Source organism: Vombatus ursinus, unplaced genomic scaffold, assembly GCF_900497805.2.
Source record: "Vombatus ursinus unplaced genomic scaffold, bare-nosed wombat genome assembly UNPS02014791.1, whole genome shotgun sequence".
NCBI lineage: Eukaryota > Metazoa > Chordata > Mammalia > Diprotodontia > Vombatidae > Vombatus > Vombatus ursinus.
Window position 1 is genome coordinate 80,335,563 of NW_020954569.1, and position 19,933 is coordinate 80,355,495.

At 39.1% G+C, this 19,933-nt stretch overlaps 1 protein-coding gene across 6 annotated transcripts in view; it reads right to left on the reverse strand.

Annotated features, from left to right (window-relative positions):
* Nucleotides 1-499: 499 nt before the first annotated feature.
* Nucleotides 500-19,933, reverse strand: part of PDZD2 (PDZ domain containing 2) — a 367,396-nt gene continuing 347,962 nt past the window's right edge. For 5 of the 6 annotated variants that reach the window (XM_027868863.1, XM_027868864.1, XM_027868867.1 and 2 more), the window contains 4 exons: nt 14,603-14,704; nt 9,058-9,328; nt 6,131-6,268; nt 500-3,658 (listed from right to left, as the gene is read on the reverse strand). In XM_027868863.1, the coding sequence (XP_027724664.1) occupies nt 3,492-3,658; nt 6,131-6,268; nt 9,058-9,328; nt 14,603-14,704 (678 nt within the window). In that variant the 3' untranslated portion in view covers nt 500-3,491. The remainder of the gene's footprint in view (nt 3,659-6,130; nt 6,269-9,057; nt 9,329-14,602; nt 14,705-19,933) is intronic. The other variant, XM_027868865.1, reaches the window with a different exon arrangement.

Below are 19,933 nucleotides of genomic sequence, written 5' to 3' on the forward strand. Positions count from 1 at the left end.
GAGGGCCTGAGTACAAATACGGCCTCTGACACATACCACTTACTAGCTGTGTGACCCTGGGCAAGTCACTTAACCCCATTGCCTAACCGAATAAAAAATGAAAAAAGGGGAGAATGGTATTCATGTTCTTTCCTCACAGAATTGTGTGAGTTTCTATATGTTCATTACATTGTAAATGGTTCTTAATGTTAGTCAATATGAGCAATGAATATTAATTTTAGTCTCCTTTTTTCATAAATTCTCCCTATCAGCTTAAGATAAAAAAAATTTTAAAGTATTCATACTTGGGATTTCAGTTAAAAGTTGGCTCCAAGTTTGTCTTGATCATTGATCAATTAGTATTTATTATATATGATGTATTAATGTTAGTAGTAATTTTTGAAACACTACACAAGGTGTTTGTGACTAATCAATACTTGTTGACTTGTCTAGAAAGAGGTTGCTTCTATTTGACACAGAAACTGTTAAATGAAACAAGTCTAAGTAGAGTCTTTATTTTTTGAAAATTACTTTAAAAACCCATGTTTACAGAGATGCAGATTTACATAACCTAGAGAAAAAGCAAGTCTTTAAAAAAATGTACAGTCTATTTACTATCATTGCACTCACATTTTAATAATATACAAGGCATTTTATTTTATATAAATAAAGTATAAATGTACAACATCATACAACAAGTATGGTATAAATTTAGCTAAACACATAAAATTGAAATAGATTGGGTTCCATTTGCACCTACCCATCCACTTCTACTTTAACACTTTGCAAAATATTTTCACTGTCGCATTTTACATGCCCTAACACACATTATCTGCTATAGGCTCTCTGTGAATGACCAACTTGTGGAAAAACACAAATAAAAACTAACAGTTTTAGTGGGACAAAATCATTAGTGTTCATTTAATGAAGGGTGGGACCTCCTAGAGGGCTCATCTGAAATACAAATCATGCAAGAGCCTTGAATACGTAAGACAAAGAGTTTTTTATTTCCTAGTCTAGAACTGTGATACCTTTTGCATCATCCCTCCCTCAGAGCCCAAAAGAGAGCCAAGCCAGGGGTTCTTTCCAGTGCCATGTTAATGTCAATCCCTGGGCTTACAAAGGACAGAAATATGCCTAATAAGCTTTTTCCTTCTAGATCCCAAGTGTAGGGAGTTGGTAATCTCAGAAAAGACCATGTGTGCATTCTATCATTCCAAGCTGCTGTGTAAGCCCAAATCTCTTCATTCATCACTGCATGACTCAACCACCACCATCTCTTCCAAAAAAAATTTTTTTTAATAGCTTACACTTCAAGTTTGCAAAACCCTCTCTATCTATCTCATTCAGCCAGTGAGCATAAAGAGGAGGCAAGGAGTTGTCTCTACTTATTTCAGTGGTCACCTGAAGGATACTGATATCCATTGACTCCAATGAGTATAAGGGGAAATCTGGGTTCACACTGATTCTTTGCATGCCATGTGGTAATGAAATAATCACTTGATTTTTCATTGACCATTTGGTCACCACTCCAGCAGCTGTCCTGTCTTCCTGGATGAGAAGTCAGAGCTTGGGAAGATACCAAAATTTCTCTCAAACTTCAACGTAGATGGTCAGCAATGCCTGGAAAATCAGCATATCAACCTTGTAGGCTGGAGACTCAACATGGTTATTTGGAATATAAGGGTTTCTAAATTCCTTTCTCTAAGTCCACAGACAAGCTTTCACATTAATCAGTAAGTAGTAGGATTTATTAGATTCAATCATCAACCTTATTTTATCTGAGAAGATCAGCTTCCCAGCAAATATGCATCCATCACATTAATTTCTAGTTTAAACACATGGTGGTTACCCCTTTATCTGAAAAGAATGATTGACACTGTATTTTTCATTATCTTTGTTTTCATTATCCCATTGCCTCCTGTTGTGCTCATTGGCCAAATGAGATGGGGAGAAGGGTTTTGAAAACTTGAAATGAGAGCTATTTTTTTTTGGTAGTGGTGGTGGTGGTCAAATTTTGCACAGTGATGGATGAAGAAATTTGGTCTTACAGAGCAGCTTGGAATGATAGAAGGGGAAAGGATCTTTTCTGAGACTCCTAACTCACACTTGGGAGCTGAAAGCACATAAACAATTCAAAGATAAAGAAGCAGATAAGGATTTCAGAGTTATCAAGAAAGGGTTCTTGTACAAATAAGGAAAATACTTTCCCCAGCCAATTTTGATGGAAGAAATGGGCACACAAAGAGGGCAGGGAATTCCTTTTGACTGTCATATGTTTAAGAGGATGGGCTACAAGGAAGGGACTTCCAAAGCACCAGTAAGGTCACAACAATGTTCAGCAGGATAATACCTTTGGCAAAAACGATAGACATTTGAAAAACTACTATGATACAGAGGGCGACAAGAACATTAACCACAGCATGAGAAGGGATCTGGTACTTTGAAATATTAATTTCCTACAACACTAAAAAGAAAAAAAATTCCTTAAAATAATTTAGAGTGCCCAGATGGATTCCAATTATAGTACATATGGATAAATCTGTGAATAAGAAGATATATTTTATTATTAAAAATTAAAACCAATTGAAACAGAGACCTAAAAGTGACTGTGACATTTTTCTGCTAGTTATTTTAATGACCAAACAATTCATTAAACAGAACCCAACCCCATATTGTGATTTTTGAGCTCTCATATTAATTTGTAAGAGTGAGCTTGATAGAATGTGTATTTTACAAAGTTTATGAAAGCTTAACAGCTAGTCTGGGAAATACCATTTCTTCAGAAAGGACTATTATTTCACTGCCCTCAGCCCTCCAGGGAGGACACATCTGCTAACATAACACTTCCCTGTTGAGCAATTTCCTCATTTTTGCTTTTTTCAGTTTTAGACAATTCCTGAGCTCAGTCACATGGTTAGGTCACTATTTTAAACCTTTTTATCCAGGTAATATTTACAATTATGGCAGCTTTCCATGCACCCATAGCATCCTGTTAATTTATCCACAAAATGATATATCATAGTTTTCATTTTGACTCAAAAAAAACATGTGTTTGAGTTCCCTCTATTGTTCCGTCAGAATTGGAGACTAGTGTATTTTATTCAAGGTGACAGAAAATGACTAAATGATATGGATACAATCTAAAATCTTATCTTGTCAGGATAGCAAGATTTGCTATCCCTAACCTGAAAATTCTTGTTTCTAGTCCAAGGACAGCCACACAACTGAAAGTGATTTTCCCAGCCAAGAATGCTTCATGTGATAAGGTACCAAAGTTCAATTTCATTGCCTCTCAATATCCCAAATCGTTAGGGTTTTTATACCCTTCCATATTCTAGCAAGGTCCTAGGATTCTTCTCAATAGACCATCTGTGCAAGCTTCACCAATGTGGCTTTTGGCTGTTTAAGGATTCCACTCTATGGCCACAAGTCACTTTGATGCAAAATAGAAGGAGAAGGGGGAATTGGAGAGAGTCCTTCGTGGCTAATGCAATAAGCCATAGTGTGCTTCATACTGCTGTTCTGTGCTTCCTAATTAGTAATTGCACAGGCCCTTCTGGGACAGACTTAATAATGTTCCAGGCATCATAGTGCATGAGCCCTGTCAGTGACTTTCCACTAATGGCAAGAATTTCATCTCCAGCTTCAATTGTCCCGGCTTGTTCTGCAGCACCACCTGTGAGTAGGAACAAACAGTGAGTGCTGAGTAAGCAGACTAAAGAATTACAAAGCAGATGTCTCTCAATGACTTTGGAAGCTGTGCAACTAATTTCCCACCCTGGGAGTGGAATATATTTCTGCCTTACTCCTGAATGCCCCAATATTATGCCCCAAATTTATGAACTCGAGTACAAATGAAAATGAGTTCAGGCTTAACCTGAATAAGAGATAATCTGCTTTTATTCAGTGTTCATTAAGAAAACAAAACAAGCAAAAAGACCAGAAAATGCCCTTTCTTAAAGCAGTTAATTGCTGTGAAGCACAAAGAATTACATTCTAGATGTACAAGCTTCTATTCATAGGAAAATGAGGTTGGACAGGAGTAGGAAATCTAGGAGGCTTAAAAGTTTTCTCCAGAAACCATGATGGTCAACAGAAAACAATTGGAAGGATTGCATACTAAATGTGTGAAATCTGACCACACACTGGAATTGTAGCTGACATTTGAGCATCCAAAAATATGGGTGAAATGATAAGAAATATATCCTGACCTGATGGAAAAAAGAAATTATTCAAAATCAACATCTAGGATTGAAAATCTGTATCTGTGACAAAAGTAGAACTTTTTATTAAAAAACCTAAGGACATCTAACTCTGTTAACTGGTCAGTGAGATGCCAAGAGCAGTGTTAAATTCTCAAGACCCAAAACTGTTTTCTCAAACACAAAAACTTAAAAGTATGCAGTCTAAGGGAGCTGCTTTATGTGATCAGTTGGACCAATATTTCGCGGGGGGTGGGGGGGGGGGAGGGATCCTATGTACCACTGCACTGGCTGCGCTCTACTGGTGTTCTTCTAAGGAATGCAGACCTAAAGACCCAAGCCAGACTACCTGTAGCTAAAAGATACAAGAGGCATCTAAGTGACTTAGTGGTTAGAGCACTGGACCTGGAGTCAGGAAGGCCTGAGTTCAAATCCAGCCTCAGACACTTACAAGTTGTGCGACCCTGAGCAAGTCACCAAACCTCTGCCTGCCTCAGGTTCCTCATTTTTAAAATAGGGAATTTAAAAATATTTAAAATACTTTGCTTCCAGTTTTCTGCTACCAGAAGAAGTACATACACACATACACCTCAGCACTTCTTCTGGTAGCAAAAAACTGGAAGCAAAGTAGAAACCTACTGATTGAGGAATAACTAAACACAATGTGGTATTGCAGATATAGTGGAATATTACTGTCGTGTGTGTGTGTGTGTGTGTGTGTACCACTTATATTCAAAGAAAGCTTGAACAAGGAGTTAGAAGATCTGTAGTTTAGTCCTAGATCTTCCATTTACTAGCTGTGTCATCTTGGGCCAGTCATTTCACTGCTTTGCACCTCAGTTTTGCCATCTGCTAAAAGGGAATAACAATACTTGTCCTCTACTCATAGAGTTGTGTAAGGTTATATGTGTAAAAGCATTTTGTAAATAACATTAAAGAAATGTCAGGGGGTTGTTGACTGAAAGAACTGAGAAGAACAAGTTCTTAGAGCATATGCAGTGATTAAATGGTAATTTATAAGAGTAGTTAGTGGAAGTTCATATATACTTCAAAGTTTGCAGAGCATTTTATATAAATTATCTCATTTTATCCTCATTACAACCCTGAGAATTAATTGCTCTAGATATCATTACTCCCATTTCACAGATGAGAAAACTGAAGTTCACTGACATTAAAAGATATGGTCATGATCTCAAAGGTGCTAAATGTTGGGGAAAGGATTGGAAAACTCACATTTAGTGAATTAGTCATTTCCCTAGTTACTAGAGTTAGCCTAATTCCCACAGGGCTCCCAATGTCCAGCTGGTTTATGATCTGTTCATTGCTATTGTAATACTAATGTTATAATACTAATAAGTAGCATTTGGTTTTCAAATATTTAAGGTTTTATCCCCCAATGACTGAGGAGAGTAGGTGCTATTATTATCCCCATTTGATAGATGAGGAAGCTAAGGCAGAGGATAAGTGACTTCTTCAGCTTCACATAGCCAGTATGACCAAGTCTGGATTTGAACTTGGATCTTTCTGACTCTGGCTTTAGCACTCTATGGCATCTGAATATAAAAGTCACCCACGGGAAGCTGATATGGAACTTTGCCGATATTCAACAGTGCTTTTCCAGAGTGCCACAGACATTTTGTCTATTCTAAGGCTAGGACTGAAAATCAGGCTCCTTTAACAAACCCCTTCCCTTTCTCAGTCTAGCATTTCTAACTTTAGTTGAAATAAGGCAAAGACACATTTAGTATCCAAGTAGAGAGTTCAACCCCTGGGACTCTTAAAGAACACAGTATTTTTCACAGTAATGAGTCTTGTTATTAAGAGATTTCACATGCATCAGAAAATGCCTGAGCTCTTCCCAGTTGATATGGAAATTTTTAGAGCTTTACATGAAGAAACCAAATTGTACATCACAGAAAGTTTGGTAGGTTTCCTAGGTACAGTACCTTTAAAGACTCTTTTCACTAACAAGGGTCGGTCTCCAGTCACAGATGCTTTTCCTCCATCAAGACTGAAGCCTAGTCCAGCAGAGGTCTTCAGTAACTCAACACACATTGCATCACTAAGATCTGCCCTTCTGCCTTCTGCAGTGAAAGCCAGAAATGTGGTATTAGAGTGCCGTTCATATTCATTCTTCTCATAGCCATACCAAGATTCCGAAACAAGAACTTTCATGTACAGTTAAAGATTCCTGTTAATCTCTGGGGTCCCTAGTATTGCCTCTGATCAGAAAAGATAGCACCTTATTATTATTTGGTAGTTCCTAAGAGTTTTTTAGGGAGAAGGAACGGTAGGATTTGGTAATCTCCACACAAAATTATCTGGGAATGAATACTACTATGATGGCAAGGTTCTTAGGCAAATTTTCCAAAGGCAGCAGACTTTTCTCAAGGAGTAGCAAAGTGTGGTGAATAGAATACTGGACTTGGAGTCAAGAAGGTCTAGGTTCACATCCTTCCTTAGACACTTGCTAACTGTGTGGCTCTGGAGAGGTCCCTTCCCCTCTCTGAGCCTCAGTTTCCTCATCTGTAAAACAGGTTATAATAGCACCTATCTCCTGGGGTTGTTGTGAAGATCAAATGAGATAACACTATGTAAAACACTTTGCAAACCTTAAAATGCTATATAAGTGGTATTATTAGTAGTAATAGTTACAATAATTATGATTATTAGCTAACAATAATCATAACACTTGACATTTGATCAGTGCTCTAAAGTCTGTAAAAATACTTTACACACTCCATCTCAGTTAAGGCTACAACAAGCCTGCAGGTCATAGGACCATAGACTGAGATCCAGTATTATTATTCCCACAGAGACATCGAGGTCTAGTGAATAGAGTTGTAGTCTCACAGCCAGGAAGACTCTGACACATGCTTGTTATGTGACTGGGCAAATCATTTAATTCCTCAGGTAATTCTCTAAGACTATTTGTTGCTTAATTTTTACAGGTAGGTAGGTAGGATTCCTCATCCTGGAGTTCCAGATACCATTAAAAACAACAGTTCCTGTCCCTGTCCCTGTCCCTAATACCATACCTATTTTATGGATGAAAAAAACTGAGACTCAGGTAAGAAGAGAGGTCAGAGTAGTATCTCAGAAAGGTCCCCGAGTGGGATTATGACACACACCTGTTTAAACAGTGTTTCAAGGAAAGTCAAGGAAAATATAGGCTGGGAAACTGACTTGTTTCTCTAGATGTGTTGAATTTGTTCATTTCAAAACAGGTAGGTAAAGGCATGACAAGGGAACCCATGGCACCTTAAATGTCCTTTATCATCTGTTCCAGAAGCCAAGACTATCATTTCCCAAAGCCCAAGGCCAAATTTAAGATGCATAGAGTGAAAAAGATAGCAGCTGTTTTAAACTTAATACTGTGGAGTCTTGATTATATAGTCCTTTTTGCCCTCAACACTAAATGGCTAGAAAGCCCTCTATAGAACTCAGGGTGAAAATAAGACCTTATTTCAGCCACATACTGGAAATTTGGCAGTTTAAGGGATGCACTCTATTCCAAAATGAGCAAATTTGTCATCAGATTGGTGGCATTAATTCAGGCTGAGGTCAAAAGGTCTTAGGATCTTAGATTTATAGTTAGGAGATGACATGGGGGTCATCTAGTCTAATCCTTCATTTTACAGATAAACTGAGGCCTCAAAAAGATAAGTGATTTGTCTAAGGTCATAAAGGCAGTAAGTTACAGAGCAGGGATTCCAACCGGGTACCTCTGACTCCAGAAAATCACTTTTTCTTTCCCTGTATTAACACTCTCAAGCGGGATGCTTTTAAACTAAAATGTTCCCCTTCTTCTCCTATCTCTTTTGTTTCCTGAAATAAGAGTGGACAGAAAGGAGAAAATCAAAACATAACATTTTCTCTAAGCCTCCAAGTACCAGAATTCCTCTCCTCTTGTTTCCCCCCAGGTTTCCTGAGCTCACAGAAAACCCCTAATGATTCTGGTGCAGGGGACAAGTACCATAAAAGGGGTGGGGCTCAAGCTGCAGGAGAAGCACCTTTAAATCAATTTTGTAAGTTGAATCAGTGAATGGCGGTAGACTAAGTAACACTTTAAGACTTTATGCACCTGTAAGTTGCAGAGAAGGTACAGACATGCATTGTTAGGAGGTTTCTTGCCTGGGAGTTCCTTATATCAATGAGATCACAAGTCCAGTCACTTACTCCTAGCTCTGTCATTTGATAGGGCGGAGACCTTATACCTTGAGGTATAGAGACCTGAGGACAGACAGAAACCTCCGGAGCCTAGCACCATTGGATAGAGACCTGAGGGGATTTGTTTCTGGGAATGCCACCAACGAAAAGAAAGAGGATAGGGCAAGCTGATGAGGAGCTCACCAAGGGTGCAGCTCGAGGGTTGATGGGAATGGGGGTGGGGGAAGCAGCATTCTATTAGATTCCTATTTTAACTAATTGCTTAGACTAGCTAGGTCAGTTAGTCTCAGACTAACAAGGCTACATGTGGCCTTGAGGCCTGAACTAGGTGCTAAGTTCAGTTATTTCTACCTGTTGAAGGAATAAAAGTGATGCCAGAGTTCTTTAAATTTCAGCATCTTGGATCAAATCTGTCACCCTGCTATAGTTAAGACTTTGAAAAGATGTAAATAACAAAAGCACCTGTTTCTATACAGATTTAAGTAAGTTTAAAGAATCATTTTTATTAATCTGGCTTTAACCTCTGGAGCATTTAAAATCATTTCTAGTTATAACGTTGGTTTTCAAGGAACACAAAAACCAGAACAAATCACACCCTGGTCAAATCTTCTGACCATGAGCCTGGTACTTTCAGACTCCAATTCCTATGGTCCCCATTTCCCAGGTTCCCACATCCCTCTTGTTCCAGAGACTGACATCTCACCTATTCCAAGTTCCAGGATAACATCCTTTTTGGACAGAGTCACCTTCCTACTTGCAGGAGTGGGCTCTTGTCTGGCAGAGCCCCTCTCCTTGTCTTTTACTCTCTTGATGACAACAACAGCATCTTTGTGCATCTTTGCTTGGTGGAGGGCATTCAAAACATCTCCATGGATAGACCCAGTCAATGAGGTGCCATTAATGGACAAAAGGAGATCTCCTCGGTGGATGCTTCCTTCCTGAGAGGCAACTCCCTGGGAAAACACTCTGTGAACCTGTATAAATGAAGGGAAAGGAAAGTAAAAGCAAAACTGTTAACATTTTTTTTAATAGGCAACATAGTGACTTGACATTAATTTTAAATAATCAAGGGCCACATTTTCTGAATCATATACGTAGCAGGCACATAAGAAATATGTGTTCAAATACTACTACCTACATAAGACCTTTCTTATGCTGCTAGTGCCCCACTCCCAAATAGCTTGTATTTATTTTGTTTATACTTATATAGGTATATATTGTTTCCGCTGATGGAATGTAAGCTCCTTTAAGGCAGAGGCCATTTCATTTTTTATTTTGTATCTCCAGTTTAAGGCCTGGAACATAGTATCCATTTAGTAAAAACTGATCTATCTTGATAACTTTAATACATACACTACATTTTTTCCCTAAGGATCTCAAAGACCTTCTAAACCATTTTTAAAAAGTCATTATTATTTTGGAAAGAAGTTTGGGTTGCTTTACCAAAATAAAATGAGCCAATAATTCTTTTTAGAATGTATCTTATTATCCTACCCCAGAATCCACACATAAAGAAACCTGGGACCAAATTCATATAAATTCTTTGACTCTTATGAGGAACTGTGCCTTCAGTCAGTTCTACTAATATGAAACAATAATAGTTCATAAGCAGCTCGGTAGATAGAGCCCTGAACCCAGATTTAGGAAGACCTGAGTTCAAATGCAGCCTCAGATACTGAACTAGCTGACTCTAGATAAGTCACTCAATCTGTTTTCCTCAGTTTCCTCATCTGCAAAATGGGGATAATAGTACCTACTTTGCAGGGTTATTACCAGGTTCAAATGAGATAATATGTAAATTGTTATAGCATTTATATAATTATTAATTACCTAATGCTTTTAAGTTTGCAAAGTCCATTTTGTACATTATCTCATCTGATCCTTACAACAACCCTTCAAAGGAGGTACTGCAGGGATTATTATTCCCATTTTACAGTCTAAAACTCAAACAGGTAAAGTGACTTGCTTACAGTTTCAAAGCAACTAAGTGGCAGTAGCAGGATTTGAACTCACATCTCCCATGCTCTAACTCATAGGATCATAGATTTAAACTTAGAAAGAACCTTGGGGGCAGCTAGGTGGCACAGTGGATAGAGCACTGGCCCTGAAGTCAAGAGGACCAGAGTTCAAATCTGGCCTCAGACCAAACACTCGACACTTACTAGCTGTGTGACCCTGGGCAAGTCACTTAACCCCAATTGCCTAAAAAAAATTAAAAAATTTTTAAAAAAGCTTAGATTCTTAAAATCTAGGCACTGCTCAGATTCTTATAATCTAGCCACTGCTTCAGATTCCTTAAGAGTCTGCCCAATATGATGGATGTTCTAATAAACCCTGTCTTTGGCTGAAAGAAAGTTTGGGTCGAATTCTTTTGACAGGACCCACGTATTGTGATTTTGGGGTCCCAGCACCCCTGAACCTCTAAATTGCATCATTTTGGTGGCCCAAATGGGGACACTGCCTAACCCCAAGTTCTTCTTCAGCCAAGACTGGAAGGTATGTAAGCCTCCTCTCCCTCCTTTTCTTGCTCTGCAGTTGGGGTCACTCTCCAAGCACCAAGGCTTGGAGGTGCTTTTCTGGCAGATAGTTATGAGGCTGTCTTGCACTCGGCCTGACGCTCTCGGTCCACTGGGTCAGTTCAAGGCCATGGACCTGGGTACATCTTCCACAGCATAGAGGACAAGGATGGACGCCCTATGCAGAAGTGTATCTATGAATTCCCTCAGCACTAGGGAATTGGGGAAAACTGCAGTTGCTTTTTGGTTCCTTGAGGCTTACTTACTCCCTTCCCTCTACACCCCTGAATACTCCTTCATGGAGGTTACAGGGGAAAGTTAGAACACCTGAAAATATCTTGGCAGATTCTGGAGGTTTTGTGATTGATCTTTAAGCAGTTTAGACCTTCCAGCCCTGGTCACTCTTTTCTCCCACTCCCTTCACTTGAGTACTTTTGATTTCACCTTCCCCCACCTGGGAAAGGAAGGAGGGGAGAGGGGCAGCAGCTACAGCATGGGCCCCCTTGGCAATGGCCTTGGGCCCTAGGGCAACCTTTGCCTGGAAGCATAACCCAGGTTCAGCACATCCTGCTCAAGGTAATGAAGCTAGCCTCCAAACTTGGGTTAGCATGCTTTTTAAAATTTGAAGTTGTAACTGTTATCGATGAGAGGTTGATTCTCTGTGTAAAGTAATTTGGAAGTGCATTTAACAAAATTGAAGTCACCTGATTGGTAATGGGTTTGTTTCAAGTTTCAAATTGGTGAACTTTCTGTATCAATTATGTCAAGCAACTTTTCATAATTTGGTTACCGCTAAAATAATTTCGGTATTGTTGGTTATTGTTTTAATGTGTAAACTAGCCAAAAAGTTTGTTTGAGTTATGTATGGCTTGCTGAGAATTTGCAAGTGTATAGAACTCTCTAATGATTGGCTTTTTACACCAGGACAAATTTAAATTTGAGATGTAAATCCTGGAAAAGTTTCCTAAGCTGTGATTAGCAAAACTTGCTGTTTGATGTAAAAGCTCATAGGATTTTATTTTGAGTTGTCTGATGGGTCATAAGACGTTGATAATCAATAATCCACCATCTGAGAGAAATGACACAAGCTACTCAGAAGGTGATACTGTGGGAAGTCAGCATCGGCAAAGCTGAGAGGACAATTTTAGCCTCAGTCTAAGATGGGATCCTCCTGGCTCAGTTTCCCCATTATGTTCCTTTGAAAGGGAATGTTACTGGCTATGAGGTGGATTTAATACTGCATGGATGGAAAACGGCATTATCTGAATCCAAACAGAGCTAAGGATGTTTTATCCTCTCAAAGTTGGGCCCTAAATCTAGTCTCTGTTTTATATCTGGGCCCTGCAGTTTTTTCTGTCAGATTTGTCTTCCAGACTATGGGCCATTCACCTACAGTTGGTAGCAAACATCGAGTACCAGCCAATGTCCCCACATCATTCCCTGGATGCAGCCTGTGCTCAGTTCCAGTCAACCTCCTCTTTGGGACCCCCTTGAGGCAGGGACAGCTCTATGCCCCTTGCCAGCAGGAAGCAGTTTCAGAAGCCGAGACCTTTGCCCCTTACCCCAAAAGAATTTGGGTTCCTATTTGTTTGAGGGGGGACTGATGGGGTTGGAATCTGGGCCCCAGAAAGGAAAAACCCTGGACTTCCCCACATGGCCAAATCTCTGGCGTTCCCCCCCTCCCAGGCCATAATCCCATCAACTGGTCTTTCATTGTGGCTACACCCAATCTCCCCTCCATTGTTTTGCCTCCCTATGGCCCCAGACCACTTCCCACCCTTGGTCCCACCTAAGCTTCATTTCCCACCCTTGATAATTCTGTTACCTCAGACTACTTGGCCACTCCTTGATCCCTCCCACAATCTTTCTGTATACAAAGTCCATCTTGTCTCCATTAAGATGCTTAGATTCTTAAAATTTAGCCACTGCTCAGATTCTTATAATCTAGCCACTGCTTACCCATATGCAGACTCCTTAAGAGTCTGCCCAATATGATGGATGTTTTAATAAACCTTGTCTTTGGCTGAAAAAAAAAAAGAAATAACGAACCTTGGAGCCTATTTAATCCAATTCCTTCATTTTATCCAGGAGGAAGTGAGGCCCCAAGAAAGGAAATGCCACATAGGTGGTAAACCAGTCCAGTGTTTTTTCACACTACATTACAGAACCTCAGAGAGAAGAAAAGGTAAGTTTTCCTCTCTTTCCATTTATTTTGCCTCTGAATGGTATTCTCCCCCCCCCCACTTCTCTAAAAGTGAACAGTCTAAATAGAATAGTCTAAAAAAAGATTAATAAAATTCCTGCAAGGATTTTTCTACATAAACAAAAAGATGATCTCAAAAGTGCAAAAAAAAAAAACTTATTAGGGGCAGCTAGGTGGTACAGTGGATAGAGCACCAGCCCTGAAGTCAGAAGGACCTGAGTTCAAATCCCGCCTCAGACCAAACACTTGACACTTACTAGCTGTGCTGGGCAAGTCACTTAACCCCAATTGCCTGATACTCAACAAACTCCAGTGCTTCTCTGTTCCTCACACTCCATCTCCCATCTCTGTATCTTACACTGGTGGTCCCCCATGCCTGAATACACTTACCTCACAGAATACTTCTCTTTCTTTAAGATGCAGCTTGGACATATCTTTTGGCATTAAGCTTTTCATGATCCCTTCAAATACTAGTGTCCTCTCTTCCTCCCAAAACTACCTTGCATTTAGCTTCTCCGCATTGAGTTGTGCTTGCTCTTTTCCTATTTACCCTGCACATACTTGTACGTGCCATTGTCCCACTTGCTAGCATGCAAGCTCATTACAAGTAGGGATTGCTTCATTATTTGTACCCTTGGCACCTTGCACAGTACCTGGCACTTACTAGGCCGTTAAAGTTTGTTGATCAATAAAAAGCATATCACTTATCTCCTCAATAGTGCAGGCTCCAATTTCTCATTTTATAAGCTGCTGGCATAAACTAGTACAGTTTTAAAAACTATGTAATTAAAAAAAATTTTTTTTGAATTCCAAATTCTCTCCCTCCCCTACCAAAAACGCAAGCAATATGATATCAATTATACATATGAAATCATGCAAAACATTTCCATATTAGCCATATCACAAAAAACCAAGAAAAATAAAGAAACTGAGAAAACTATATTTCAGTTTGCACTCAAGAGCTCATCGGTTCTCTCTGGAGGTGGAGAGCACTTGTTGGAGGTGGAGAGCACTTTTCATCATGTGCCCTTTGGAGTCATCTTAGATCACTGTCTTGTTCAGAGTAACTAAGTCTTTTACAGTTGATCATCATTATAATATTGCTGTTACTGCATACAATGATCTCCTGGCTCTGCTCACTTTATTTGGCATGGGTTCATATAGTTCTTCACATGTTTTTCTGAAACCATCTCCCCCCCCTCACCATTTCTTATAGCACAATTGTAATCCACCACAATCATATGCTACAATTGTTCAGCCATTCCCCCGTTGATGAGCATCCCCTCAATTTCCAGTTTTTTGCCACCATAAAAAGAACGGCTATAAATATTTTTGTACATAAAGATCCTTTACCTTTTTCTTTGATTCTTTGGGATACAGACCTATTTGTGGTATTACTGGGTCAAAGGGTTTGCACAGAAAAAAACTGATAGCATACATTAAATGAGTCCCAACAAATGAGCAGTGGATCCAAATTTTAGATGACTGGCAGGCAGTTTTCCTGGGGGAAACCTGAGGCCACCACTTACAGTAATTGATTTCTGCTCCAAATCTGCTCCACCTGCCACGCTGAATCCCAGACCTGAGCCACTTTCTTTATTCAAGACCACAAAGAAAATATCTTCTTTATTCTAATGAAAGAGAAACAGAAATAAATGTTATGTTTTTTTCCCCTCATACCAAGACAAAACAATATTATGTAAATAAGTCACTCTGCAGAACACACTTCTTTACTCATGGGCTTTTCACACACTACCACTGACCCAGGGTTTCAGAAAGAGCTTTCGGGCTCAGAGTCAGAAGTCAAGGATTCAAAACCCTCTTCTATGATTTTTATGCTAGCTCTGTAGTTCTGGGCAGATTTCAATATAAGTATCAGCTATGCAATTGGCTACTATTTAATTTAGTGGTTTCACAAGGGTGTGTGTGTAAAACACTTTATAAACCTTAAAGCTTCTATTTGTCTGTGTCTTGGCAGCTTAAAAAGCACTTTTCACATCCCTTATCTCACTTGATCCTCTGAACAACCCTTGAAGAAGACAGATATGTCATTGTCATTCCCACTTTGCAGAAGGGAAAACTGAGGCCTGGAATTGTTTATTTCTGAATCTTCCTTTTTTTTTTGTCTAGGCAATAGGGTTAAGTGACTTGCCCAGAGTCACACAGCTAGTTAAGTGTTATGTGTCTGAGGTCAGATTTGAATTCAGGTCCTCCTGAATCTAGGGCCAGTGCTCTGTCCACTGCACTACCTAGCTATTCCCTGAATCTTCCTTTTAAGCCCCTAGTTTTCTTTCTTCTTTCCTTATTCACTTTTAGAAAGGTACCAAAATATAGGTGGCCCATGGGGTATTAAATTAGTTAATGATAATTTTTTTAAAGGTTCCCATGCTCCATTGATCTGGGGAGAAAGAGGCAGGGACAGAGAAAATGTGATCCTATGGAGTTGATGGTTATAGTATGTGTCACGCTCTACCATGTTGATGGAACACACATACCTTGAAAATTCCATGGGTACTAAGAATAAGTAGTGAACCACTGCCCAGAGCACAGTGCGCCATTCAGGCTTAACACTCAAAACATAAGAACCTCACAGCAGTGGAAGGATGTTAACTAGACCTCCTGCTGATCCCCAGGAGCCAAACAGCCATCTCCAATCATGGCTGTGGCTAACCTCCAACCTAACATTGTGCCAGGAGCTGTCAAAGCTAATATACCAAGACCATCTCATTAGAAATAAGGTTTCCACAGAGAATGTGACTTAATCCACTTATCTTTAAATAACCTGAAGTATTAGTTCTATCCAAGAGAAGCAGGAAGTATGTAAGCACATGCAGTTGTAATCCCAATACTTCCAAGGTAATAAAACTTAACAGGAGTCTTATTTTGCATTTATATTCTTTTTGGGAAAAACAAATACTACTGTCACTTCCAAATGACACTTCTCTTCCTACCCCAGCCTTTAACCTTGGCACAGCAGCAGAGATGGGCAAAAGGAATTCAAACATTTGGCTATTTCTGAAAACAAAATACAAAATGCACTTCTGATCCACCAGGGCTCTTCTGAAAGGCAGAAAGCATGTTTCACAATCAGTCATGACTCTCATCAGGTTATATTACTGATGAACTTAAGTCAGGTAATGAAGCAATCATTATGTTTCTCATTCAGTACAACCTTACTGGAGGCAGCTAGGTGGTTCAGTGGATAGATAGAGTGCTGGACCTGGAGTCTGGAAGAACTGAGTTCAAATGTGACCTGAGACATTTATTAGCTGGGTACCCCTGGGCAAGTCATTTAACCTATTTGCCTTAATCTACTGGAGAAGGAAATGGTAAACTTCTCCAGTACCTTTGCCAAGAAAATGGTGGATAGTGTGGTCCACTGGGTCACAGAGAGTCAGATGTGACTTAACAACAACAAGCAACAATGAGAACCTACAACCAAAACATCTCGCTGACTTGGAAAATGACTTTGATTTGCTCTCTATGTTTACTGAGATTTCTAAGCCCAGATAGAAGGGATGTGGCTACACCCCCTCCTAGATGGAACAAGACAAAAAAGGAGCAAGGCAAATGATGATGCAGCCTCAACTTGGACTTGGTTTGGATTCAGTACTTGTGGAGCAGGAGTGATTGAAGACATATAAACACCATCTGGTGTCGGATTTTTCAAGTATCAAGGAGAGACAATGGCAGTTGAGAACTGAGGCACAACTGTCTGTATAATCATGCTTAGGTTTGTGATAGTTTAGCCCCTTCTGTCAGATTAGCCCCAGCGAAAGCTGATTGGTACACGTCTTCAGTGTTGGGATGGCAGAGGTGGATCCTGGAGGAGCAATCCACGTTTCCCGTGTGCTCATGCTCATTGGCTGTGATCATGAGAATCCATAGTGGTGAGTTAACTGCTTTTGTCTACCTCCTATTCACAGGGAGACCAGATATTTATAATAAGTCACTAAATTTTCAGGGCATTCTTTCTCCCCTACTGTGGCTAGAAGGTAAAGAGAGGGAGGGAGATGGATTCCAGCCTCAAAGTTAAGAGGTCAGATCCATGGACTGGATGTGTGGTTTATTTTTCATTAAATTAATACTTCTTTTTTTACTGTGCATTTACTGATCTAATAAAACTACACATTTAAAGCATGACCTCAGGTGAAGGTGGATGAATGAAGGAACAGAAAGGGGCATGGCCAAGTAGGTGAGGATAGAGCCAGAGACTGATTGACATGTACTCCAAATAAGAATCCAAGAAGCTTAAGACTTACATAGTAGTAGATGACTGATGGCCTCGTGCCCTAAATTTCTACCTATTTACAAGACCTAAGGTTTTATTCCTATATGCAGAATGACATTGGAAGGGCTTAGAAAAGCTAGAGGTTAAGGGAGGTAGGAGGTAGTATGTAGTATATAGTAGTAGAAGGAGGAGGAATCATAGCAAAAATAACACGAGGCAACTCTCTTGAATTGCAGAATGGTTGCCAATATGCTTGATAGAGGAAGTTTCCTCACTGGGAATTCTCCATATATATGAAATCTAGGTAGGTCTGGTTTTTCAAAAAATCATCCTACATCTATGTAGCACTTTGTACTTTACATTCTCATTTAATCTTACTTTTTTATCCAGAGTCTAATACAATCCCTTGCCCATAGATATTCTGGATAGCTACACAAATAAACAGCATTGCTCACAGTCTGCATGTTGTTCATATTCATTTTGTTTTTTCAAATTGTAAGTTTACCAGTTGTCAGGTACAATTAATTAACTGGTGGACATTACACAATAAGTAATTAAAAGTAACAGTGAAACTCCATCAGCTCATTCAGCCTAAAAACACTCCTAGGGATAATAGAAGGTAAAGTGACACACTTATGTCCCAAGCAAACCTCTCAAGGGGGAGGTGAAGCCATAAGATGACTAAAATGAAAAGTTAGCTGTGCCGCTGATTCTTCTGTTTACTGACATCCTCCAGGAATACTGGCAATGCTATGAGGCTCAAGACTTCTGATTTTCAGATGTGGTTTACAACTGATCAATTCATGTGTATTCTCAGGTAGATCAATAAAAACATCCTCTACTGATGACTTTCAGTCATTGCTTTGATGACAATGAATGGGAGATGCTGGGAGAGAAGAGTTGTCTCTGTATGGTAAATGCAACATCCCCCTGGGTGCACTGGGGATTGCATCCATTTCAGAGTAGTAAAAATAGCATTTACTTTTTTTGGCCTTTTTTCCCCATCGTTCTCACTCCTCGCTCCAATCCTTACCTCATCAAATAAAAGCCCTCCTTTGTGACAAATAAGTATAACCAAGCAAAACAAGAAAATAACATTTACTATTATTGGTAGTCAGGGCATACTGGTACCAAGCAATTTCAGATCCCAGAGAAATTCATTAAAATACTAAGACTGCTTCCTTTCATTGTTATTTGTTCTTTCCATTTACATTATTATAGTCATTGAGCACATTGTTTTTCTGCTTCTTCTTACTTTACCCTATAAGTGTCTTCATTTATCTTCCCATGACTCTCGGAATTCTTTATCCATCATTTCTTATGGTGCAATTATATTTCATCACATTCATATACCACAGTTTGTTTAACCATTCCCTAAACAATGGGCATCTTTTTTGTTTCCAGTTCTTTGCTATCACAAAAAAAATTTTTTTTGCTATAAATATTTTGATATGGAGGCTTTCTGTCTTCAGCCACTTTGGGAAATGTGCTTAGAAATGGGATCTCTGAATCAAAAGGTGTGGACATCTTAGTCACTTTCTTACCATAATTCCAAACTGATTTTCAGAATGTTCAGAACAACTGATAACTCCACCAACAATGTATTAGTATGCCTATCTATAGCCCCTATAACATTGCCAATTTCCATCTTTGTCATCTTTGTTAATTTGCTGGGTGTGAGGTAAACCTCGGAGCTATTTTTATTTCCAATCCTGATTTCTAATGACAGAGCCAGTGTGTAAGATTGTGGCATCTTGAAAGCCCTTTGAAAACAGGGAATGTGTCTTTAGTAACTTCAGTGCTGTCTACAGATGCTTTTCAGTAGCAGAGTGAATTATAGGACTGAAAGTTAATACACAAGAAGGTATACAAGTAATTAAAAATGTAATTTATCTTATGGGCTAAATGGATTTCTGTAGGGTTGAGTCTAAATTGAATCATTGTAAAAGGGTCTCATTTGTAATGCTCGCTTTTTAAAAAAACTGTGTTATAAAATAAGTCCATTTCAATAAGAAAAATTATACCTAATTTATCTGAAGTTTGGATTTCTACACTGTCCATGTCCTCATAAGAGCCTATATCTCTATACATTATCCAGCATACAAAATTTATGGTCTGATAAGCCATTAAGGATACAGACATTGTTATACTAGTGTGTGCTAAGGAAATTTTGCCTATAATAGACCTTGTCACTTTTACTCTCCCCCAATCCCATCAAATGTATTATTTGGTCACTGTAATTATTAAGACTAAGAAAAGCTGACACACTGCTTTGCAGTTTCCAAAGCACTTTACAGAATTTCATCTGAAACTCGTAATAACTCTGTGAGGTAAGCAGTACAGGCTTTAATTTGTAGATAAAGTAACGGAGGCTCAAATACCCAAGCCCTGGCCTGTGCTACCAAGCTGGAAACCATTGTGTCATCTATTTCATTTCCACTTTGCCTGTGCTTATTCCTTTAATTAATTTTTTCTTGTCATTGCAATAGCTAACATTTCTAGTATGATACTGAACAGTAATGGTGATAATGGACATCCTTGTTTCAGTCTTGATTTTATTGGAAAGGCTTTTACCTTGTCCCCATTAGAGATAATGCTGACTCTTGGTTTTACATAGATACTACTACAC